Genomic DNA, 25,607 nt, shown 5'->3' with positions numbered 1-25,607 from the left:
GTCACCAGCCAGGATAATGTGGCCTTTGGCTATCTGGGCCAATTTTTGGAAGAAGTCTCTGAAAAAGTCATGACTTTGCTCACCAGGAGCATACAGCGTTGCTAGGGTGATCGGTTGTTCGTGGATAATTCCCATAACAATCAAGAATCTGCCTGCCTTATCCCTCCTGAGTGTCTGCATTGTAAAGGGTACACTATTATGAAAGAGGATCCCCACTCCTCTCTTTTTCTCTGTGGCAGACGCTAGGTAGAATTGCTTATAATGGTTATCTAAATATTTAGGGGAGCTGCTAGTACTGAAGTGTGTTTCCTGCAAGAGGAGCACGTCTGCTTTTTTCCTTTTGTAATCTATGAATGCGGCCTTCCTTTTTATGGGGCTGTTAAAGCCATTGACATGGTTAGAGATGATATTTAACGCCATTTAAATCGTATTATGTGTATGCATTTTCCTGGTGTGTAACATTGTTGATACCTCATGATCTGCATGACCTGGGTGGTCCCAGAATGGGCCTGTAGGACCCCGAATGGAGTAGGTGTGGGTGATATTTTATTATGTGTGTTCTGCGCATCGATATGGCGAGGTGGCCTGGAGGGGGAGGGTATGGGGGGAGCGTGGGAGCACGCAGGAAAAATAAACAAAGTGGGAAGAGCCTTGTCTGGAGTGAGCCAGTACCGGCTCTGTGGCCCTACGGACTGGACAGTTGCCTGGCACCACTGGGTTGTGCTACCAGGCCTATATAGATCTGTCCTCTGTAGGGGAGAGCGGTCCTCATGGGCTAGCTCCATGAGGTACCTTTTTTGAGGCGCCGACGAACTAATAGGGTAGTTCGCACCGGCAGGTCAACAAAGTGTAAGAAGTGAGATAGTGTAAGTGTAAAAGTGTAAAACCTCTAAACAGTTCTAAGTAGTTTCAACTAAACCTGACTTAGCTTTAGTTGAGCAGCTGTGGCTGGACGACCGGAGACCCCCGTCGATCGGCCGCCCTCACTGCCTCACCTCCTCCTGCAGTGCTGCATACGCCAATCTCTGCTTCGCCTGTATCCTTTGGCAAGGACAGGGCTGGGTCAGGTTCCACATAACCCTCAAGCAGAGGGGTACCCGAGGCACACATCCCCACGGGCGTCTCCGGGCTCCCAGCCACACCATCTGCTGCAGGGATAAAGATAATGAACATAGAATAACATTAGGCTGTCTCTTAAACTAGACGGCAAACAAATGGGGTATTTTTCACCACGAGCAGGGCAAATGGGAACAACCACCTGTAGCGGGTCCCCTTTTCTTGCAGGACTTTTGTTATAGGGCCTAGGCTCCTGCGTCTGGCAAGGGTAGCTGGCGACAGGTCTTGAAAGACCTGAAGCCTGAAGCCCTCAAACTCCAGGGATCTCGCCTCTCTCGCCATCTGGCAGACAGCATCTTTTATGCGGAAATAGTGGAACCGCACTATTATGTCCCGAGGGGGGTCTCCCGCTTGCGGCCTTGAACGGAGCGCTCGGTGGCAGCGGTCCAAGTGTAAATCCTGCTCCGATTTATCTGGGAGCCAATGCTCCAGCCATTTTTGAACAAAGTCCTCGTGAACTGTAATAGTTTCTGGGATTTCCCTGATGCGGACATTGTTCCTGCGTTCTCGGTTTTCAGAGTCCTCTTGTTTTGTCTGCTATCTCTCGGACCTTTTCTGCCAATTGAGATACCGTTTTATTAGTTTGTACTATGGCCCTCGTGTTGGTATCCATTTTTTTCTCAAGGGTCCCGGTCCTTTCACCCACCGCGTCCAAATCTCTCCGCAGATTCCTGAGTTCTTTGCGGAAAAAGGTCTTCATTTCCCCGCAGAATTCACGGAGATCCTTTCTCCTGACCAGTTCCTGGTCATCTGCTAGTGGGGTTAGTGTCTCGCTGTCGGACTCTGACTGCATAGTCGGTGTGGGTGATACAGAGCCTCCTGCTGCTGACGGTGTGGCTTTGTTGAAATATGTCTTGACCGAGGGGTCTTTTTGCTTTGATTTAGCCTTGGCTGGCATCCCCAGGTATTCCGCCAAATTTATCAGCCTTCTGGAGGTTTTTATGGTGATTTTTATTGTCACTTTGCTATATGATTCTTGCCAGTGTGAAGGGAGCTAATTCCCTAAGCTGCCATTCACCCTGGCTTCCGGGGGCGAGTCCCCCGGCCTCACTTTTTAACGGACATGCATTTTTTTAACATCAGAACGCAAACCCATTGAGCTTAGTGCATAGCCCCCATATAATACAATGAGGCTGGAGCTTTCAGGCTTTTCGTTCTCTCCCTTTATTTACATTTCACAAAACAATCTAAAAGCTGTTTAGATTACAGAAATTCTAAGACATACTAACATATGTTTTAGAAATATAAACTATATTTTAAACATAGGCAGAATTAAGGGATGGTATCCCTATAAACGGGTCTCAGCTGACTCAGGGCAAAGTGCATGCAGACTAATAATAATAACCTCTGTGATCAAGGTATAGGAGCAAATATAAGTGCTGGGGAAATGCAGATAAACCATGTGTAATGGTACATGAAGTGGTATATGTGTACTGATGGCGTTGTGTGGCTAGCTCAGGTCTCCATATATGCCATAAAGTCCCCAAACAAGCCCCAACAGAACCAAAAAGTACATACCAAAGATGATCTTCGTTTCAGTGAGATTCCCCTTTTGCAGCACAGCTCTTTCCTTGTAGTGGGTGCTTCACGTACATAAATGTACATAAAAAAGTATTCCCAAGGGGGGCACAGGCGGAGCACTGCCAAATCAATGAGGGAGAAAAGGGGGCTGCATCCAGTAGTTATTAAAAATGTATTTATTAAGTGGTCAAAGCAAGAACATAAACACTTTTACGCGTTTCGGGAATTGCGTCCCTTTCTCAAAAAGTTTTTTTGAGAAAGGGACGCAATTCCCGAAACGCGTAAAAGTGTTTATGTTCTTGCTTTGACCACTTAATAAATACATTTTTAATAACTACTGGATGCAGCCCCCTTTTCTCCCTCATTGATTTGGCAGTGCTCCCCCTGTGCCCCCCTTGGGACTACTTTTTTATATATTTTAAACATGATGGAAGTTATACGATATATAGCAAGCTGTGCAAAAAAAAATCTGTATAATAAGGCAGAACTATGCTTATAGGAGATCATGTTAATATGGATATTAAGTTAAAGGTGACACTGTATGCTTATATGTGTATTTATTTCCCAGAATCCATAGCTGCAGTGGAAACATGGTATAACACAAGAAAATGGTGATATGCCAGGTTACAGACAATATACGACATACAATTTTTCCTCTACAGAGGAGAGTAGAAAGGTATGCAGATTGATACATTGAATCAAACACTGAATGTTTTCAATTTAGAGAGATACCTTCCCCCTGAGATTATTATTGTAGATTGGTTGCAACATATATCAATGTTACACTAGTTTGTAAGAGTAGCTAATTATAGCAATTGTATAGGAGATAGTTACTTAGTAGGATTGGTTAGTGGAGATTGTGACACATTTGACTAAGTAGTTATTTGCATAGAAAATGATCACACTAGTGTTATTAACTTGGTCGCTTGAGCACCTGTTTAGGTAAAAGTAATCACCATGTTGGTTTAGGCACATAATAATAATAATAATAATAATAATAATAATAATAATAATAATAATAATAATAATAATAATAATACTATTATTATTTGTTAGATTTCCTTCACTGAGGTTGTCACAAACAATGTATTAATTTTATTTTACTTATTTCTGTGGGGCAAAACTATGGTCTCCAAGAAATTAGAGTATTTAATGTATTGATTCCAATACATATGTAATGCATTTTATCTATAAATAATAAAAGAACAAAAACAGCATTGGATACGTTATAGATAATATATTAATTAGAGGAGGTGAACTATTGGAAAAAAACAACTGTTTTTCTCTTCACCACTTAAAATAAAGATTGGTAGGTTCATGTGTAATGTTTGTTCATAGTAATAGTGTAACAAGTATTAAAAGTGAAGGCTTATTAAGAATGGGATATTGAGTGCTGCTTTGGGGAAACTAGCTCTTCAATTTGTAGTTACAATTAACTAACTGACTTATTCAGGATAAATATGAAATCTATAGTTTAAAAAAGAATGAACAGTATGAGAAGATACATTAATTAATAATAAAAAATAAAAAAAAAAACATATTGAAACAATGGAAATATATCCTTATCCATATCTGCCTAAATGGTGAAATAGTTTGACAAGCATTGGAAAATAGATGCAAAAACACAGCAACAATTAATGCATAATTAAATAGTCAGCTTAAATGCTAATATTGTATCTGAAACATAAAAAACAAGTCTTGATATAGTTCAGCTTATGTTTAAATGTATTAGATGGTGTTTATTTACATTGGTAATTTTAATATTTCATATTCAGTAATATAGTTCAATAAATAAGGAATGAGGATAAGTTTAATAGATATCTTTAAATACAGGCCCCAGTTCAGTCTAGTTATATTACTCTAACATCAGATGTTCATCTTTATTTAGAAAATACATAATACATTATGGAATATTTAATTTGTGCTTAAACTATAACACATTGTGTATACACATATACAGACTTGGTATTTTAATTAAAAGCAAACTACTGTGACTGGAGCATTAGAGGGAAGCCAAAGAGCCCGGTTAGGAGCTGATCAGATCACACAGAGCAGTGACAGCGAGAAGACATTGAGGGAAGCCCCATTTATAGCGCAGCACTGCCACCGTGTGGTGCTCTGGGAACTGCAGGCATTAAGGAAACGAGCCGCGCGGTTCCGCCTCTTTGTGTCTCTGTGTTCGGGTTTATAATAATAACACAATGTGAACATTAGAAAAAGAGGAACCAAGAAAGTCCCATTGAAGCAATGATCTGGGAAAGAAAACCCCTCATATTACATTTCACCGATTAAAGATCATTTGAATACTTGGTATAAGTACATGTTCCATGTCAGAGAGCTCTGTGCTGTATCTGTGCAAACACTAATGTTATCACATTAAATCTTTTTAATTGTCCCACTTACAAGCACTAAATATATAATAACTTTATTAGGACGATATCGGTCTGAGGTGGGATTTTTGAACATCGCAACGGCTTTCACAGAACCAATCAGAGCGAAGGGCGGGACCAAAGCAGCCAATCACAGCGATCTGCAGTCCATAAATACGCAGCTGCAGCGGTTTTTTCCTTTATTAGTTCCTGACCGGAGACGCGCACTGACACAGCAGCACAGGATGGCCCGGACCAAGCAGACCGCCCGGAAATCCACGGGAGGGAAGGCTCCCCGTAAGCAGCTAGCGACCAAGGCTGCCAGAAAGAGCGCTCCGGCCACCGGCGGAGTGAAGAAGCCTCACCGCTACCGGCCCGGTACTGTGGCTCTCAGGGAGATCCGCCGCTACCAGAAGTCCACCGAGCTGCTCATCCGCAAGCTGCCCTTCCAGCGCCTGGTCCGGGAGATCGCCCAGGACTTCAAGACTGACCTGCGCTTCCAGAGCTCGGCTGTCATGGCTCTGCAGGAGGCCAGCGAGGCTTATCTGGTGGGGCTCTTCGAGGACACCAACCTGTGCGCTATCCACGCCAAGAGGGTCACCATCATGCCTAAGGACATCCAGCTGGCCCGCAGGATCAGAGGGGAGAGAGCTTAGGCCGGCTGCACCCTGACTTCGTTTACACCCGAAAAACAAAGGCTCTTTTAAGAGCCACCACATTTTCAATGAAATGGCCTGATCAATATTAACACACGGATACTGATCTCAATATAGAGAATGAAAGAAGTGTGTTATCCTTGTACCAACATATGTACTTGATGTGTGACAATATAGATAAACGCACCTTCAATATTTGTGTATTCTTTGTCATGTGATATATAGACTTGCATGCATAGTCACCATTTCATGCTGTATATGGGTGCACGTAAAGACAAACCTGTAAATGTCCCCCCTCCCATGTGCCACTGGTGATCAAACTGAAGTGTTATGGAATAGCATGTGCTTGATGCTTTCAATGTGATGTAAACACTTTTTTTAATAACATGGTGATAAATACGTTTTTCTGATGTAAACTACACTTTTTTTAATTTTATATAAACCGTGTATGTGAATATTATGTAGACACAAAACCATAATGTCACCTAATATGTCAGTTTGTCTGAGAAAATGTATTCGTGAAATAGGTTAGGGACTACAAACTTACACATGCACCTTACAGTGCTCGCAGTATCAATGCATATACACTTATGCTCTGGCAGTGTAACACAAACCCCTGCATGGGATAAATTGGAGAAACATTCCCAGTTACACATTATGTGCACAGCTCTCTAAGTGGGGTTGTGGTGGCTCTTAAAAGAGCCTTTGTGTTTGTAAGAGGCTGAAGTTCTCGGTCTCACTTCTTAGGAGCTGCCGCCCTCTTGGGCTTTGCTGCTTTGGGTTTGGCTGCCTTGGCCTTAGCTGGACTCTTAGCAGCTTTTGGCTTCGCAGCCTTTTTAGCCGCCGGGCTCTTCACAGCCTTCCTGGGCTTGGCAGCTTTAGACTTCTTCGGGCTTTTTGCTGGCTTCTTGGCGGCCGCCGGTTTCTTGACCTTTTTGGGGCTTTTCTTCACTCCCGCCGGAGCCTTTTTGGGTTTCTTGGGGGACTTGGCGGGTTTCTTTGCCACTGGCTTCTTGGGTTTCCCCACATCCTTTTTCTTGGCCGCCTTCTCCTTGCTCTCCAGCTGCTTCTTATTCAGCTTGAACGATCCGGAGGCTCCGCTCCCTTTCAGCTGGATCAGGGTTTCCTTGCTCACCAAGCCCTTGAGAGCCAGCTTCAGGCGGCTGTTATTCTTCTCCACATCGTAGCCTCCTGCAGCCAGAGCCTTCTTCAGAGCGGACAGGGAGACCCCGCTGCGCTCCTTAGAGGCGGACACAGCTCTCACTATCAGATCGGACACGCTGGGACCGGACTTTGCTGGGCGGCTTTTCGAGGCTCCGGCCGCTTTCTTCGGCTGCTTCTTCTTGGCGGCGCTTTCAGCTGGAGGAGGAGGAGCAGGAGCGGTCTCGGCCATTGCAGCTGCAGGTAAAATATCCCAACACACTGACAGAAAGTTATACTGGGGGCGGGGACCTGCCGGGACTTATATAGAGAGCCTGCTGCTCTGTGATTGGTTAGTTATCGGAGTGAGCTTCTTTCTCATTGGGTATAATCACTAAGCCCCGCATTGACTCTCATCCTCCCGGATCACAAACACTGCTCTGACTTTGTGTTTCTGAGGCTGCAAGAAAAGGGCATTTTATCCCCTAATTATTACTCACATCCCCCCTTCTTGCATGCAATTTATAAGGAATTATATTCTCTTCACTGCTGTATCATTTTTCTGCTGGGAAAGTACAAACACAATTAGGAATAATGGGTGAAAGTTCGGCTCTGTAGCCCGGGATTTGCCAGATTTCATTCATATCTGTCTATTTCTGTCACTTTTACTTTGCTCAGACTAAATGTGCCACCTCCATCCTCATACAGTGACACTAAGGACATATTATTCTACAGTATCAGTTTAAAATAATGTGCATATAAATATATAAACATGGTCTGGGGATTCACTATATATGTACAAGTAGCACAATAATTCCTGTGCAGTGTACATTGCTATTTCATGTTGTTCCATTTCCCCGGTACTAAGCTCTGTATTATTCCATTGTCAGTTATGAATATTGGTTATTAAATGGGAGATTCGAAAAGTTTTGTATTCCATCTGTTCTACAAATGAATAGTTTATAATGATATGTATGTAAAATTATGTTTTCTAAAAACAAAATCATAGTAACATACACATCATGTGAATGACAGTAAATATATTTTAATAATGTAATAATCAAACATCTATTTTGTTTAAGCTTTATAATACAATTGGGAAGTGTTAAAAAATATGTTTATTTGTCGGTTACAAAAAATATATATATGTGATATTAATGGAAGATTAGGTTATTTTATTAGTCACCCTGTGTGTTACATAACTATGTAATGTCACTATTAGCACTGTGTATAGGAACTGACATGTTTTGTGACCATTGTCACCAGAGACCAGAACTTTTAACATCTTTACATCAGGATCACTATCACCAGAAAATAATAATAATAATAAAAATAATAGTACGTTCTTGTATAGCGCTGCTAGTTTTATGTAGCACTTTACAGGGACATTTTGCAGACACAGTCCTTGCCCCGTGGAGCTTACAATCTATTTTGTTGGAGCCAGAGACACAGGGATATAAAGTGACTTGCCCAAGGTCACAAGTAGTTGACACTCGGAGTTGAACCAGGCTTCAAACTCACTCTCAGTGCCAGTGTGTTTTACTCAGTGTTTACTCACTGAGCCACTCCTTCTACCGAATGACACACTAGATGAATAAACAAAAGTTTATTCTGGCAAGCCAGAAAACACACAACACACATGTGACGATAGGGGTAGCCAGCCTCACATAATAAGGTAAAGCCTGTCTGGCTTCCCCTAACACAATAGGCTTCCCCTGCAATAGGTCCCTCCGGTCAACCCCAAATATCCCGCTGGGAAGGCGCCACCAGGTCTGCGGGAAACCATTGGCTCTAGCCCAGCGAAAGCCGGACCCCGGACCTTATTTCTAGCCCTTTCCTGCTCACCATTTTTTTTCACCATGCACCTTAATGGTCCCCAGGCCTGAGCCTGGGGTGGGCATGCTTTCCCCCGATGGGGAACAATGACAGCCCTTGTGCTTTCTTCTCCTCCCAGCACAAGACTGACTAAATGTGATACTGTGAGGATTCGCTGTTCTGCTGCTCCTGCCCCTTTAACCCTCACTTGCCCATTGGACTACCATAACACCCAAGAGTGGCAAACTGGGGTGGAACTTACGCACGGTGCACGGTTTCTGTGCAGTCCCCTTCGGTCTCTGGGCATGGAGCGCATTCTTGCTCCTCCTGTTTTGATGCGCAGCGTGCATGCGTGGTACACGGTCTTCCCAGTGGTCTGTGGTCTCCGCCCCTCTGTCCCGCCCCCATACTGGCATCACCCCTATGCAGCACGGTTACGCCCCTCACTCCGCCTCTACCTCAGCGGGTCCTGCCTCTGGTACCCGGCCCTGTCCTGATATCACTGTTATGCGGCGCAGTTGCGCCCCTCCTCTATCTCCACGGGTCTCGCCTCTGGTTTCCGCCCTCATGGCGGTGCGGGTGTCGTGGCGCACGATGACAGCGCGTGACCAGGTCACCTACGGGTTTTGCGGGGGGCATGCACACATTCTGACGCGGTAGCTATTGGCCGTGTAATAGGACACACCTGCATGATCCAGCAGCCTATCCTGTCCGCACGTCTGCTTCCTGGTTGCCTCCCATTGGTGGGAGGTCCTATAAATATGCTCTCAGAGCTCCCAGTCATTGCCGAGCATAACCTCTGTTTGTGTGACGCTGCACTCATCACCTAGTTCCTGTCTGCCTGAACCCTGCTGCCTGACCCTGCATGGATACTACTCTGTGATGCTCTCCTGCACTGACCTTGGCTTTGGCAACGACTACTCTACTCTCTCCTGCACTGACCCTGGATTTGGAACCACGGCGACGCCACTCTCTCCTGCACTGACCCTTGCTTGGCTCCACGACTACTCTACGCTCTAAAACCCTGACCCTGGCTACGTACCCCAACAATCCACTGCTCTATACTCCAAGATTCGCAAGTACCTCACTTACCCTGTCTTCTGTTACCCTGATCCGGCCTGTACGACTGTCCTATACTCTAGATGTGCCTTCGTGGGTGTGGTTGGCATTCTATACAAATCCCTACCTCAGCCCCATGGTCACGCCTCATTTGTAGTGAGCTACGGGTTACAGATATTCCCATTTGGAAGTCTCTGCAAGGGGCGGGCTCATGGACTGTACCCATCTTGGATAGGCTTACACAGGCCATGAGTCACCACCTTACTTCCTTCACTGGGGGGTCACTGGCTCATAGATTAACCTGTTACTGCTCTGAACATAATAGGGACTTGCATAATAGATACACTATGTGGGAAAGAGAGGTATTATGGGACATACCCTGTTACACTGGATAGGGGTAGTTTGGGCAGTTAACACGCAGGTGGCCCAGCCAGTTACACAAGGAGCACTGGCCCTCGTGGGCAACCTCCATCGGCCCTACTTCAACACCCCTCTGTCCCGCCCCCATACTGGCATCACCCCTATGCAGCACGGTTACGCCCCTCACTCCGCCTCTACCTCAGCGGGTCCTGCCTCTGGTACCTGGCCCTGTCCTGATATCACTGTTATGCGGCGCAGTTGCGCCCCTCCTCTATCTCCACGGGTCTCGCCTCTGGTTTCCGCCCTCATGGCGGTGCGGGTGTCGTGGCGCACGATGACAGCGCGTGACCAGGTCACCTACGGGTTTTGCGGGGGGCATGCACACATTCTGACGCGGTAGCTATTGGCCGTGTAATAGGACACACCTGCATGATCCAGCAGCCTATCCTGTCCGCACGTCTGCTTCCTGGTTGCCTCCCATTGGTGGGAGGTCCTATAAATATGCTCTCAGAGCTCCCAGTCATTGCCGAGCATAACCTCTGTTTGTGTGACGCTGCACTCATCACCTAGTTCCTGTCTGCCTGAACCCTGCTGCCTGACCCTGCATGGATACTACTCTGTGATGCTCTCCTGCACTGACCTTCGCTTTGGCAACGACTACTCTACTCTCTCCTGCACTGACCCTGGATTTGGAACCACGGCGACGCCACTCTCTCCTGCACTGACCCTTGCTTGGCTCCACGACTACTCTACGCTCTAAAACCCTGACCCTGGCTACGTACCCCAACAATCCACTGCTCTATACTCCAAGATACGCAAGTACCTCACTTACCCTGTCTTCTGTTACCCTGATCCGGCCTGTACGACTGTCCTATACTCTAGATGTGCCTTCGTGGGTGTGGTTGGCATTCTATACAAATCCCTACCTCAGCCCCATGGTCACGCCTCATTTGTAGTGAGCTATGGGTTACAGATATTCCCATTTGGAAGTCTCTGCAAGGGGCGGGCTCATGGACTGTACCCATCTTGGATAGGCTTACACAGGCCATGAGTCACCACCTTACTTCCTTCACTGGGGGGTCACTGGCTCATAGATTAACCTGTTACTGCTCTGAACATAATAGGGACTTGCATAATAGATACACTATGTGGGAAAGAGAGGTATTATGGGACATACCCTGTTACACTGGATAGGGGTAGTTTGGGCAGTTAACACGCAGGTGGCCCAGCCAGTTACACAAGGAGCACTGGCCCTCGTGGGCAACCTCCATCGGCCCTACTTCAACACCCCAGGTTTTTGACTTCTTCCCCCCTATTTTGGTGGCCTGGGGAGGGTCAGCTACCTTAGATCTTTTGACCGCCAGCACTGGAGTAAGGGTAAGGAAACGCTATTCCAACTGTGGCCGTGTGGCCACTGTCACGATGGACGGAACGTATCAACAATTTTATATTTTAGGGAAATAGATTGAGCACACAAGTTGAGCAAAATAAACTGACATTTATTTCCTTAATAGACAGACACACGACAACCTTAGAATATACTTGACAAAACACTTACTGAGGAAGAGAATGGGATAGAATGTCCAGAAGTAAAACAAAGCACCAGAATATTGTCTTTTAAAATGCTGTCCTTTTGCAAGGGGTGTAAATTGCCAGCCCAATAAGTCTGTGAATATTGCAAAGTTCTTTCTGGTCCATTGGGGTTCGTTAGATAACCCCCAGCACTAACGGAATCCTGAAGAAGAGTTATGTCCTTGGTTCTGATGTAATTAACTTGTTGCGTTAGGGAATCGTTGCTGCTGCTCTTATCCGCTTGTAGAAGCAAAGTGGAAATTTGTTCACATTGTAAAAGGGAAACAAAAGACAACGGGGATAGCTTAGGGAGCATGTATATAGGGTCGGCTAGCATATCTATAACATACCCGCCCAATCCCTTTCGTGGGAACCTCCATCTCACCAATCTCCATCTTGCCCCCAGTTTGCAGAGTGGGCACTACAGGGATTTCCAGTTGATACAGCGCCTGTGCAACTCTGACACCTGGGCTGCTTACCATATGGGTGCTCCCCTTTTTACCTGGTGTCTCCCAGGCTAGGAGTTGGACCCAAGGTGTTAACTAGCCCAGATGACTAACAGGATCTCCTGGTCAGCGAGCATCCCGGCTAATTCACACTTTGCGGCTCTGGGGCTTTCATCCGCAACACTTCCCGAGACCCATAGCCATTTCCCTAAAAGGGGGTCTCTGAAGTTTGCAGAAGGAAGTGCCCCCAGCTCATCGGTGTAAAACATGTGGTTACTGGTTGCATTACAAAGGCAAGTAGAAAAAGCCTCATCCTGCCTGTACATTTAAAACTGCAGCCAGAAAGGCACTTTATTAAAAATATATGTTCTATTTGTCCTAAAGTCATCACAGGAGATATCGGCATTCGGCCGTGCCTGGGATGTCTGCTAGCAAGTAGGCAAGCCAGGTGACAGTGCGAAGGCTCCCCTTAGACCACCAGCGGGGCTAGGTAAGCCCTTTCAGCACAAGGTTGTTCAGTGGGACGGCGGCATTCACTTTCTGTAGCCCATCGCTGGGAGTTCTGGAGAGCCGGATCCTGCCTGATGTCCTTGGAGAAGCAAGGCAGGGAAGCTCAGTGTAGCAGGCCAGGCTCTGCCCAACGCCCTGGCAGTAGCAATGGGAGAAGGCTTAGTGGAGCAGGGTGATATAGATCTGAAGCTCGCAGCTCCCCAGTGAGAGTGAAAGCAAAGCACGTCTCCCCAGTGAGAGTGAAAGCAAAGCACGGCTGACTACCCCAATACCGTGTGCAATGGCCACCTCTGCCAGGCTTATTGTGCCCAATGTATAGGTTTTTTTCTTTGTGTAACCCTTCCAGAAAAGAGCTAATCACTGATGTCTGGAAGTGGAAAACAGTATAAAGTGGGGATAGGGATGTGGTAACTACACATCAACACACACATTTTATCATGCCGTGATGGTCTTCACCTACCGCTGAACCAGTCTTTACTTCAATCCTCTGCAGATGTGGGACCTGTCCTGTCAAGGCCGCCCGCTTCATCCTCCGCTGACCTGGGACCTCTCCTGAAACCTGGTAAGTGAGAAGTAATGTTCCTTGATTGTAAGTGTCAAATCTATGGTGCGTCTTACAATCACTGGCAGCTTACACAAGAGGAAATACAGTAATACAAATAACACATATAGTCCAGGTCCCCTCTGGACTTCCCCCTTGGTCCCCGGCCCCCTTGGTTCCCCATATTAAGAGATACACCATTGCTTATAGTTTATGTTATTGTTTCTTGTTTATTTATTGTAAGGTCCGGGGGAACAGCTCTCTCTAAAGGGGCTCCCCCCGTGACTTTACTCACCCCGCTCCAGCTCTGCCTTCTCGCCGCTGCGGGCGGGATCTCCCTTCTCCTCCGCTTCCTGCAGCAGCTACTGATCTCGCGCATACGCGAGCACGGCAGAGGACTTTTACATCCTCCCTCAGGGGGAGTTCCCTCCCCCAGCTGAGGCCGCGCACGCCTCTCCCGCGTGGCGCACACGCCTGATGCGCGTGCACCGCTCACAAGCTGCACATCTAGCACAGCTGTGGTGAGTTTCTCCCTACCAATCCCTATCTTTCCTGGGACCGCTCCCTCGTTACTCCCCCTCTCCCTATTGGTCCTTCCTCCTACTTATACCTTGCTCAGCCATTCATTCTTTGGCTGAGCATAGCTTTGTATGACCTGTGTTAACCACGATTGTGCCTGCCTCAGTTCCTGTCTCTTTGTCTCCTTAGTGATCCCTTGCGTACTGAACCGGCCTGGCTGTGGATCCGCTCTGGTCTTATACCCTTGGTTTGTATCCTGACCTCCTGGACTCCCCGACCCCTTCACCTCGGTTTGCGGATTCCGACCTACCTCCCGGCTCTGGACCCCAGGCTCTCGGTACCACCTATCTTCTGGAACCTCCCTTCTCGTCTGGCGAGTATCTTACTTTATCTTATACTCCCAGACGGTTCCAGACGCCTATTTTCCACTTTCCAGGTGTGTGTCCGTAGCTGTGGGTGCAGTTTGTTACCCATCTCACCTCAGTTTCTGGGTCCCTCCTTGTCCGTGGTGAGCTCAGCGTAACATTATGCTCAGCCCCACAGACATGGACCCCGAAGAGGTTGAGCAACCAAGCCCCATGCAGCGACTTCTCCAGCTAGAGGCGCAGCTTGCCTCCATGACACAGGAGCTCTCTAGACTCTCCTCATTGCAGCCTTCCCCAGGCTCCTCTGCCATGGCAACTGTGGCGTTTCCCTCCCCCCTTCTTCCCGTGGCTGTGAATCCTCATCTCCCGGCTCCCAACCGCTATGCAGGGGATCCCCACAAGTGCAGAGGGTTTCTTAATCAGTGCGAGATGCAATTTGAATTATCTCCTTTGCGCTTCCCCACTGCTCGTTCAAAGGTGACCTATATTATGTCTCTCTTGAACGGAAAGGCCCTAGCCTGGGCATCCCCCATCTGGGAGCGGGAGCCTACCATGACGCATGACTATTCTCGCTTTCTTCGAGAATTCAGGCAAGTATTCGATACGCCTGGTCGTCAAATTACAGCAGATTCTTCTCTCTTCCATATTTCGCTACACGCAAAGAAAACCCGCACAGCTAGTGTTAGACCACAGTGAGGTGCTGACTGGATGGAGACGTGATTATATCATATGAAAGAAAAAGGACCCAGTCTTTCAGCACTCAGTCACAAGGATTGTAATGTTGTAAATGTAAAAATATGCTTTATTTATAACCATGAGTAAAAAATAGGGTGTTAAAACGTAATTAAATAGTATTAAACAGCACGTGACTCTATCCTTAATAACCCACCTGCAAGTATGTGGGTGGATATAATAAGATCCCTAATGAATGTTGGGGATCAAACGCTACTGATAGTAGCTACCTAATGATATAGGCAAGAGGAGCCTGTGAGAGCCCACTCAAAGACACTTTCCATATAAGTGTATCCAGGCGTGTGCTACACACTCAATTGATACACTGTGGATAAGTACAGTAATACTGTGTGACGAAATGCGAGCTAAGTTAGACCTATATAATGTCTGTCCCTGATTAAGATATGCACTGGTGACTAAATCCATTCATCAGTGCTATCAGAGCCAGGTCTATGATGAAAACCTGTGTGGCCCACACTGTTGATAATAGGTGCACACTTATTAACACATTGGATAGTAGGATACAGAATAGCATGTCAAAACTGGAGCGTTAGATAAGGTCATCTAAACACCTAAACTGCAGATAGTGTATAGGGTGGAAACATCTGTAAGTAGCAGTGGAAACAGTGGTGTTATACAGGTGTTGTTAACCAAGGTACACCTAAACTAATGTCAATAATATCTGCTGTTGCCGCCCAGTATACGTTATAGTGAGAGCAAAATGCAGACACTTAGCACATATGGACAGTTTACCCTTAAGTGAGCGTAGTAAAGTGTTGCACACAGAGGGTAAATGATGGCATGGAGGCAACCTCCACAGTGTCTGCAGTAGTACAGGAGGGTTCACACTACTCTGTGAGTAATGATGTTGTTAGCTGTGACCCCCTGTGGTACTGCTCAGCATATAGTGGGTTAAGGCAAAATAGAATTGCCAAAATACTCAGCTTGTGACTGAGTGGGGTATAGAGGTGGTTAATGCTGTGGTTGAACAGTAAAACCCATAGACGCACCACCCCCACCCTCTCAATAAACAGCTGGTCTGTCTCTGAAGCCAAGTGAAGGGAACACCGGTCTAACTGGTAGAGGGGCCAATGGTTTAATCACTTCTGAGACAGGCAAGACAGGCAAGTCCTCGAACACATCAGTGCTGATATAACCAAGATCAGCGCTGATGTAGGGGACTGTGCGACTACCAGTTAGACCGGTGTTCCCTTCACTTGGCTTCAGAGACAGACACCAATTGACCCTAGACCAGTCATAGTTCAGGGGCAGGAAGAGTTCGAAATCCAGTCTATTGTGGATTCCAGGAGTACAAGGGGTTCGGTACAATACCTGCTTCGCTGGAAGGGCTTTGGCCCAGAGGAAAGATCTTGGGTACCCTACCATCAAATACATGCCCCCAGACTGCTGAGACTCTTTAACTCCAAATTTACCCAAAAGCCATATTGGAGTCGTCCTAAGGCCGCTTCTCAAGGGGGGGGGGTACTTTAAGATCCGCGGGAACACCTCTCTATAAAGGGGCTCCCCCCGTGACTTTTCTCACCCCCACTCCAGCTCTGCCTTCTCGCCACCGCGGGCGGGATCTCCCTTCTCCTCCGCTTCCCGCGGCGGCTTCTGATCTCGCGCATATGCGCGCACGGCAGAGGACTTTTATGTCCTCCCTCAGGGGGAGTTCCCGCCCCCAGCTGAGGCCGCGCACGCCTCTCCCGCGCGGCGCACATGCCTGATGTGTGTGCACCGCTCACAAGCTGCACATCTAGCACAGCTGTGGTGAGTTTCTTCCTACCAATCCCTATCATTCCTGGGACCGCTCCCTCGTTACACCCCCTCTCCCTATTGGTCCTTCCACCTACTTATACCTTGCTCAGCCATTCATTCTTTGGCTGAGTATAGCTTTGTATGACCTGTGTTAACCACGGTCGTGCCTGCCTCAGTTCCTGTCTCTTTGTCTCCTTAGTGATCCCTTGCGTACTGAACCGGCCTGGCTGTGGATCCGCTCTGGTCTTCTACCCTTGGTTTGTATCCTGACCTCCTGGACTCCCCGACCCCTTCACCTCGGTTTGCGGATTCCGACCTACCTCCCGGCTCTGGACCCCAGGCTCTCGGTACCACCTATCTTCTGGAACCTCCCTTCTCGTCTGGCGAGTATCTTACTTTATCTTATACTCCCAGACGGTTCCAGATGCCTATTTTCCACTTTCCAGGCATGTCCCCGTAGCTGTGGGTGCAGTTTGTTACCCATCTCACCTCAGTTTCGGGGTCCCTCCTTGTCCGTGGTGAGCACAGCGTAACATTTATTTAACACAGATATGATCGCACAGATTAATTTACATTAATGTTTTATAAAGTACAAGTAATTTTATTAAAATCTATCCCTATTAAAAATGTATTCTATATTTTATCAGTGAGTAATTATATACATTTTGTTTACCCATTACACCTCTATAAGGGTTCAAAACACAACACAACACACACACCATACAGCAAAGTGGTTAGGGATAAATGCGTGCAACTGCGCGCTGAGAGGCAATTGAACCTGCGGGCTGTAGGGAGCGGGAGCTTGAGCGGGAGGGGGGGTGTGGTTTGAGCGGAGGGCTCTCCGTGCTGACCCTCCTCCCCCTCCTCCCCCTCCCCCTTACCCCTCCCCAGTCGGTCCGTCCCCACACACACACACACACACCATATTTATGTATACACATATATACAAATATATACACATATATACACACATATATACACACATATATACACACATATATACACACATATATACACACATATATACACACATATATACACACATATATACACACATATATACACACATATATACACACATATATACACACATATATACACACACATATACACACACATATACACACACATATACACACACATACACATACACATACACACGCATACACATGCACACACATACATACACACGCGCACACACACTTCCCCCCACCTTTTGGAGGTGGGGAAGCTGCCTCTAACACTCCTGACCCGGCGCTGATAGACTCACCAGCGCACCACGTGACGCGTCACCGCTCGGGATCGCAATTCTCTTGCTTCCCCAGGCGGCTGACGCGTCACAGCGTGTAGTGAGCCTCGCCGGAAAGAGGCAGCGGGGACAGATGGTCAGGAGGTAAGGGGCTGGTGGTCCGCTCGCGCGGCCGTCCGCAGCGGGTCCTCAGCCTTAGGGCCGTTCTATAGTGGTGGGGGTGCGCACGCACACCAGGGAGCGGGGAGTCGACAGACAGCGGCGAAGAAAAATAATCTTTTTACGCTGCTACTGGCGCTGAATGTATGTATGTGTGTGTGTGTGTGTGTGTGTGTGTGTGTGTGTGTGTGTGTGTGTGTGTGTGTGTGTGTATTTGTGTGTGTATTTGTGTGTATATATGTATGCGTGTGTGTGTGTGTGTGCGTGTGTGTGTGTGTGTGTGTGTATTTGTGTGTGTATTTGTGTGTGTGCACAATGTAATACATTTGTGCACGGCTGCACACACTATATAACAGCCCCTAGGCCGTGCTTATAGTGCCTACGACAGCGACACAACATCTCACAAACACAAAAGCTTTGCCGCCGCCGCGTGCGCTTATAGTGGAAACTTGAAGCCGGCAAATTTGATTTTTCAAGGGCCGTCGTGTCACGTGACGGTCCTTGAACCAATTAAATGCCCGGAATCCCGCGCCGTCGCGGCGAAACATAACTTTCCCTCTCACCCTCCCTATCTCCCTGTCTCTCTCCCTCTTCCCCTGTCTCTCTCCCTCTCCCGCTGTCTCTCTCCCCCTGTCTCTCTCCCTCTCCCCCTGTCTCTCTCGCTCTCCCCCTGTCTCTCTCGCTCTCCCCCTGTCTCTCTCGCTCTCCCCCTGTTTCTCTCCCTCTCCCCCGTCTCTCTCCCTCTCTGCCTGTCTCTCTCCCCCTGTCTCTCTCTCCCTGTCTCTCTCCCCTGTCTCCCTGTCTCTCTCCCCCTCTCTATCTCCCCCCTCTCTCTCTGTCTCTGTCTCTGTCCCTCCCTGTCTCTGTCTCTGTCCTTCCCTGTCTCTGTTTCTGCCCCTCCCTGTCTCTGTCTCTGCCCCTCCCTGTCTCTGTCTCTGTCCCTCCCTGTCTCTGTCCCTCCCTGTCTCTGTCCCTCCCTGTCTCTGTCCTCCCTGTCTCTGTCCCTCCCTGTCTCTGTCCCTCCCTGTCTCTGTCCCTCCCTGTCTCTGTCCCTCTCTGTCTCTCCCTCTCTGTCTCTCCCTCTCTGTCTCTCCCTCTCTGTCTCACCCTTTCTGTCTCTCCCTCTCTGTCTCTCCCTCATCTTAACTGCCGTATACCTACACCGAAGTAACCTACCCTGCTTTCTTCCAGATCTGACTCAAGTTTCACGCGGGAGACATCGGAAGACAGGTAGGGAACACCTCCCCTCCAGTATAGTACCTTGAGGGACTGTGGATCAGGTAAGATCCCAGCCGGGATTGCTGCTTTAGAAATTGTGAAGAGGGGGCATCCTGACACTGGTTAAGGGGTACAGAAGTCATTCACATCTGGCTTTTTTTTCCGTTCGATTAGTGAGGCCATCCGACACACACTCACGTAACTAGGACTAATGGTAGTAAAGTATAAGTGTAATACGATAAATAAACTGTTAATGTAAAAAAAAAAAATTGTGTCCCGGTTTTTCATTTTCAAAATCTGGTCACCCTATTCACATATATAGGCAGCGGGGACAGATGGGCAGGAGGTAAGGGGCTTGTGGTCCGCGCGCGCGGCCGTCCGCAGCGGGTCCTCAGCCTTAGGGCCGTTCTATAGTGGTGGGGGTGCGCGCGCACGGCAGTTATAGATGGCTTAGGTGAGTCAGCCCTTCTATACAAGGGCCGCGCGCGCACGCCAGGGAGCGGGGAGCCGACAGACAGCGGCGAAAACGGGAAAAATAATCTTTTACGCTGCTACCGGCGCTGAATGTATGTATATGTGTGTATGTGTGTATATATGTATGTATGTATACTGCACCGACACACTTTATTCGAGCAAATACCCTGTATGTACCTGGCAGATACCTGGAATGCGCCGCTCCTCACCTCTGACAAGCCCCGTTGCGTTTGCCTTCCCAGCCTGGGTTCATGCCTGGCTGACGGGCGGCTGATCTGTTAAATGATAATGATTAGGATTTAATAGGCTGCAATGCTTCGCGTGTCTACCAGATGGCATAAATTCATGAATTGTAATGCAGTATATATATATATACTGTGCAGTATTGCAGCCAGCGGGAATAAAATGCTTCAATCCCTGCCTGAAAATAACCCAATGCACTCGGGCAGAAAACAGTCACAAACCTCAATACACTCGGGTATACCCGAATTCGTGGGACTAGCCTTGCTCGAATAAAGTGTGTCGCCAGTGTATGTGTGTGTGTGTGTGTGTGTGTGTGTGCATATATGTATGCATGTGTATGTATATATGTGTGTGTGTGTGTATGTGTGTATATATGTATGCATGTGTATGTATATGTGTGTTGTGGGTATGCATATGTATGTATATGTGTGTTGTGGGTATGTATGTATGCATGTGTATGTATATGTGTGTGTGTGTGTGTGTGTGTGTGTGTGTATCTGTGTGTGTGCACAAATGTAATACATTTGTGCACGGCTGCACACACTATTTAACAGCCCTTAGGCCGTGCTTATAGTGCCTGCGACAGCGACACAACATCGCACAAACACAAAAGCATTGCCGCCGCAGCGTGCGCTTATAGTGCACACAACACACAACGGCGACAAAGCGACGGAGCAACGTCGCCGTCGCGAAAACTTGAAGCCGGCAAATTTGATTTTTCAGGGGCCGTCGTGTCACGTGACGATCCATGAACCAATTAAATGCCCGGAATCCCGCGCCGTCGCGGCAAAACATAACTTTCACCGGTGGCGACGGGTGACGTCACCGGTCGTGTCGCCGTCACCATCGGCGGCACTATAACTATAGGCACAGCCTTAGACTTGTGTTATGGCTTTATAGTGATTTCATGTAACTTCATTCCCACGTGACTTCAATTTCGAAGCAGCACTGCCACCCTGTGGAGTAACTGTCAGCTTCAGACATTTCTACTGGAGGATTTGTGTTTGCTGAACTTGTTTCCCCGGTCTGCATTTCTTCCCCGTGTCACCTCATGCAGGGTAAATTAGAAATAAAAGCAAATTTATAAAACAGGGGTATTTATATAAAAAAAAATACTGATGAATGTAGTTGATCATACACATCTAAATATTACAAATGAATTACATTTACAGATATATAGATGCAGACACAATATAATTAAATACATGAAATAGATGGCACACAAATGTGTTCGTGTGAGTTGGGCAATACTAGGCAAAGCAAATGTGATCACAGTTTTAATGAGATAAACTTCCAACCAATCCCATTACCACGCAGCCTTTTTTTATAAACAGTAACGGCTTTCACTGAGCCAATCAGACGAAAGACTTTTTCAGCCAATCAAAATCAAGGAACGTCTTCCAGTGCAATTCACTTTCTCCCCTCATGGGGTGTCTGTGGTTTTCACTCAGGTCCGCTCATACTGCATATAAGCAGCAGCTTTACCGCAATTACCTCATTCGCTTCCTGTTTTGACACTGTGCAGAATGACTGGTCGCGGCAAAGGAGGAAAAGGGCTCGGGAAAGGAGGTGCCAAGAGGCACAGGAAGGTTCTTCGTGACAACATCCAAGGCATAACCAAGCCTGCTATCCGCCGCCTGGCTCGCAGAGGAGGAGTGAAGCGCATCTCCGGTCTCATCTATGAAGAGACCCGTGGGGTGCTCAAGGTTTTCCTGGAGAATGTGATCCGGGACGCGGTCACCTACACCGAGCACGCTAAGAGGAAGACAGTCACCGCTATGGACGTGGTGTATGCTCTCAAGCGCCAGGGCCGCACTCTCTATGGATTCGGAGGCTAAACGGTGACACTTCTTACCAACTGATGATACGGAATTCACATTCATTTAACCCAAAGGCTCTTTTAAGGGCCACCCACATTCTCCTGTATAGAGCTCTGGTTACACCGCCATCTTATTCTTACCCGTTTTCATGTTGCTGTCTCTGACGGGACTCAATATTTCATATTGGAAACGGGTTAGAGAAATACAATTCACTACAAAACCACCAGTATGTGATAGCATTTTGTTAGAGCGCTTTATCTACGATTCTTTTCTATGAATTGACATGTACACTCGTGAGTTATATAAACTTTGCTATTCTCCCTTCATGCTATTAACTGCTCATTCATAAAGCAAACCACATATTGGTTTCACTTTTTGATATAACTTCTCTGAATTAGAAGTGCCTGCACTTGACAGATTTAAATACGTGATTTTAATTGCTCGATCCATATACACATTTTTTTACATTACACATTGGTACAATCTGCAAAAGAAAATGTATATGATAAATGCCTTATCTGTATTGATTTTAACCGCTATGAAAACAATTACATTTTTATAGACTTGTATAAAACAATGACAATCTTTGAGCATTCATTCATTATTATTTTGCTGTCTTTTCTGCTCTTAAAACAAAATCCCCAATGCAAATGCTTCATAAAATAGTCACTCCTTTTATATTCCATTAAATAGTCCCATATATTGGGCATCATGTATCAGCTTTTGATAAGAAAAAAATGCAATCGGATTTTCTTTAGCACTTTATGTGACATTTATGATAATTTGTCACAACTGTAAATCTCATAGATATTGATCACGTTTTTTGGTTTTATGATCATAAATACAACCCCGCATTTCATGTGTAAAACACTCGGTTTGGGGATCTCGGAACAATTATACAGAGAAGGTAAAAAGGCGCCAAAGCTTTACTATCTGTCATTCAAACAAAGACCACACGGTGGCAGTATTGTTTTGGAAATGATCTGGATTCTGGAGACCTGGATTTTTCACAATGATCTGAATCAAAGGTTTCACCTCCAGATATTTGTGTTAAATACGTTTTGCGGATTCCCTTTAATATAATTAGTGAATTAAGTTTAAAATCAACAGAACTCTAGCATCACTTCTTAAATCGCACAAATATGTGTACTGATGTGGGGGCTGAAACTGCCAAAGATGCCACATTTCCCACACAATCTATACAGGGAAAACGCAGCAGCACCAAAATAAAGGCAGCAAAACACACACACACGTGTGTAACTCACATTAATAAGAAACACTTGGGGTCTTACTTACTTTGTGAACAATGTTTCTAAATCAATCTGTTCTATTAATTCAATGATCCTTTGTTTTTTTTATTTCAGTCACACTTTATCTCAAAGATTATCACGGAGACCAGAACGTAACCCCGGGATCAAGGCACCAGAACGGACAAAGCGTTTCAATAAAGAGAATTTATTCTGTCCGTATCCAGCACAGCACAAACTCACAAACCCCTTACACTCCCCAAAACAGGGAATACAGGGGATTCTAGGTGCCAGGCGCCACTTCCAAGGCTCCCCAGGGTTTGCTCCCACTCCTGTGGGGTTTGAGACTGCAGAGCTTTCAAACCTGTTTGCTTTCTGAGACTCTGTCCCGCAGCGCGGAACCGTTTTCACATCTCCCGCTGGATGAAGCTCCCAGCGCCGTGTGAAGGTGTCTCTGGCGCAGCCTTGGGGCGCACCGCTTAGTTCCCTGCACGCTGGGATCACACTGACCCTGAGCGCTGCTGGGTTCCCCTTACATACAGTCCCCGCTGCTATAGGAAATCGCTGTAGATGGAGCCGCGACCATCATGTGTGGATACTGCATGGGAGACAACACGTGAGGTCACATCTGCATTGGCCAATCATGGCTGGGCGCGGGGTGGGTGAAAGTTAAAGGGCTTTTGGAGAAATATGAACGTCCCTGTGGGAGCAGCGCCTGTCAGTGGGAGCAGCGCCTGTCAGTGGGAGCATCGCCTGTCAGTGGGAGCGGCGCCTGTATCATGAGCATCAGCGATATCTCGGGATACAGCGCAATGCTGCACTTTTAGGGTGTTTGATCGTCAGCCCGATCTCTTCCCCAGCCACTCTCCCTTTGTTCCTGTCCCTCTCCTCCCCCTCCACTCCAAGCAATAGCAGTTCTCCGGACATGTGGGCTGCTCAGTGGGATTCTCAGCCCAATGTACAGAGACCTTGGCTATGCTTTATATATGCACACACAGTGTATACTTTGGTACAGTTTACAACACGAGAGTAAAGAATTACAGTTACAGGGTATGGAAGGGGTTGCATGGCACATTAAACTGGGGCAGCTCTAGGGTCTGGTGACCAGATGAGCCCCAGGAAAGGACAGGTAGGTGGGAGGGACGGAGTCCAGAATAATACAGGTTAAGCCTGGTCCCAGGGGTGTGTACTGAGGTCTGGGGAACTGTGATTGTTTCCACACACATCAGGCACTCTGATCGGTCACCACCCTATCTCCATGATTTGCTATGGACACAGGAATCTAGAAACGGGGTGGCAGATATCAATTCCACAGATCTTTTCTGGACTGGCATGGAGATGGACTAAATGGTATTCTCTGATGTCATGCCAGAGACACCCAAGACAAGGCTGTGTGCTTTTCTGAAGCAGAAGATTTAAACTTGCCTGCTTGCAACTTGTTTTCAGCACTGCCGGAATTCCTGATCCTCTACAAGAGTGGAAGCTGCTCCGGGTAAGCCATTTCTGTGGCACTGGGCACCTAGGACTGCTAGGATTCCCCCTGTATTCCCTGGTTGGTGCGAGTATAGCTCTGTTAGGAGATTCTGTGCTGTGTCTGATGGCTACTGCTGAAATAAACACCTCTTTATTTGATCGCTGTGTCCTGTCTGGCACGTGATCCAGTGAAAGAGTCCTGGTCTGCTGTGGCAACTATTGCTAGTAAGCAATATGTAACGAGAACTATGCTCCCCTCCTTACTATCCGGCGTGACCTGTTTCATATATTGTTCTCATTCTTGCTCGCCCAATGATCAAAACACATTGTTCCCTCCCTCAGTGCCTTGTTTTGATTGTCCACTTCTCAAGTGTTTCAAGATTTACCTAATTCTTGTTGTAATAGTTTGTGGGTTGCTCCCTTCCCCAGTGTTCCCACTCTGTATTATTTCCCGCTTCTACTGCCATGGCATTCCTAATGCTTGGTTTCAAGTACTAAGCAATGTAGTGTCCCTCAATTATTCCTAATCTATTGTAGTGAGGAGATTGGCCCCTTCCCCTTTGTTTCCTAATCAGATTGTTCCCTTTCAAAGTGTTCATAATCCATTGTTCCCCAGTGATTTCCTAACTCATTGTTTCCATCCACAATGCTTCCAAAATCTGATTGTCCCCTTCCCAGTGCTCTCAAAATTTACAACTCCTCTCGCAAATACTAACGCATGACTGTCCTTATTAAAATGATTCTCCCATGCCGCTCTCACCCCCAACCCACCCCTCCCCTACCCACCTTCCCCTCCTTCTCCAATTCCGCACACACATCGGAAGACAAGGCTAAGGCCTAGCTGTCCAGAAATCTCATCTACCAGGCCTCCCCGGTGTAAGTCATTTCGGATGAAACCATAGAGTCTAAAGGGTCTCCACCCAGCCCGCCTTCACTGGAGACCGTTTTCGGACCAGCCCCCAAGGGTCTTAAACCCCACTAACCGGTCCTTTACTAAAGACCGGTTCAACACCTTTTAGACCCCATTAGGGTCGACTTTCCTTTCTTTTTCTAGCCGCTGTTACTGTCCCAGCGGCCCCTTACCCAACCCTCCCCCTCTGCCCATTTTGGCTGTTTCTCTCCAGCACTAGTCCAAGGACAACACACGCGGTACCCTCTGGGAGGTCATTATGTCTCACCAAAAAGCACTAAAAATTGTCTCCCTAAATGTGAAGGGCCTACACAACAATAGAAAGTGACGCCTGG

At 47.1% G+C, this 25,607-nt stretch overlaps 3 protein-coding genes across 3 annotated transcripts; 2 read left to right on the top strand and 1 right to left on the bottom strand.

Moving 5' to 3' along the window:
- The first annotated feature begins 5,223 nt into the window (after window positions 1-5,223).
- LOC142475353 (histone H3) lies at window positions 5,224-6,078 on the top strand. Its single transcript, XM_075581269.1, has one exon. It carries the CDS (start codon window positions 5,252-5,254, stop codon window positions 5,660-5,662), a length of 411 nt encoding a protein of 136 aa, XP_075437384.1. The 5' UTR covers window positions 5,224-5,251; the 3' UTR covers window positions 5,663-6,078.
- A 126-nt stretch (window positions 6,079-6,204) lies between these two features.
- Window positions 6,205-7,089, bottom strand: LOC142475352 (histone H1-like). The gene has a single exon (XM_075581268.1). The coding sequence runs from the start codon at window positions 7,053-7,055 to the stop codon at window positions 6,399-6,401; it is 657 nt and encodes a 218-aa protein (XP_075437383.1). The 5' UTR covers window positions 7,056-7,089; the 3' UTR covers window positions 6,205-6,398.
- A 14,251-nt stretch (window positions 7,090-21,340) lies between these two features.
- LOC142475351 (histone H4) lies at window positions 21,341-21,732 on the top strand. Its single transcript, XM_075581267.1, has one exon. It carries the CDS (start codon window positions 21,349-21,351, stop codon window positions 21,658-21,660), a length of 312 nt encoding a protein of 103 aa, XP_075437382.1. The 5' UTR covers window positions 21,341-21,348; the 3' UTR covers window positions 21,661-21,732.
- The last annotated feature ends 3,875 nt before the right edge of the window (window positions 21,733-25,607 follow it).

The sequence above is a fragment of the Ascaphus truei genome, unplaced genomic scaffold (assembly GCF_040206685.1).
Source record: "Ascaphus truei isolate aAscTru1 unplaced genomic scaffold, aAscTru1.hap1 HAP1_SCAFFOLD_1182, whole genome shotgun sequence".
In the NCBI taxonomy this organism is placed as follows: domain Eukaryota; kingdom Metazoa; phylum Chordata; class Amphibia; order Anura; family Ascaphidae; genus Ascaphus; species Ascaphus truei.
The sequence above is the reverse complement of the archived record's forward strand: the minus strand, read 5'-3'. Positions and strand labels throughout refer to the sequence as shown.

Bases quoted from the DNA above. Each gene is read 5' to 3' on its own strand.
- LOC142475353 (XM_075581269.1), top strand. From the start codon at position 5,252: ATGGCCCGGACCAAGCAGACCGCCCGGAAATCCACGGGAGGGAAGGCT.
- LOC142475351 (XM_075581267.1), top strand. From the start codon at position 21,349: ATGACTGGTCGCGGCAAAGGAGGAAAAGGGCTCGGGAAAGGAGGTGCC.
- LOC142475352 (XM_075581268.1), bottom strand. From the start codon at position 7,055: ATGGCCGAGACCGCTCCTGCTCCTCCTCCTCCAGCTGAAAGCGCCGCC.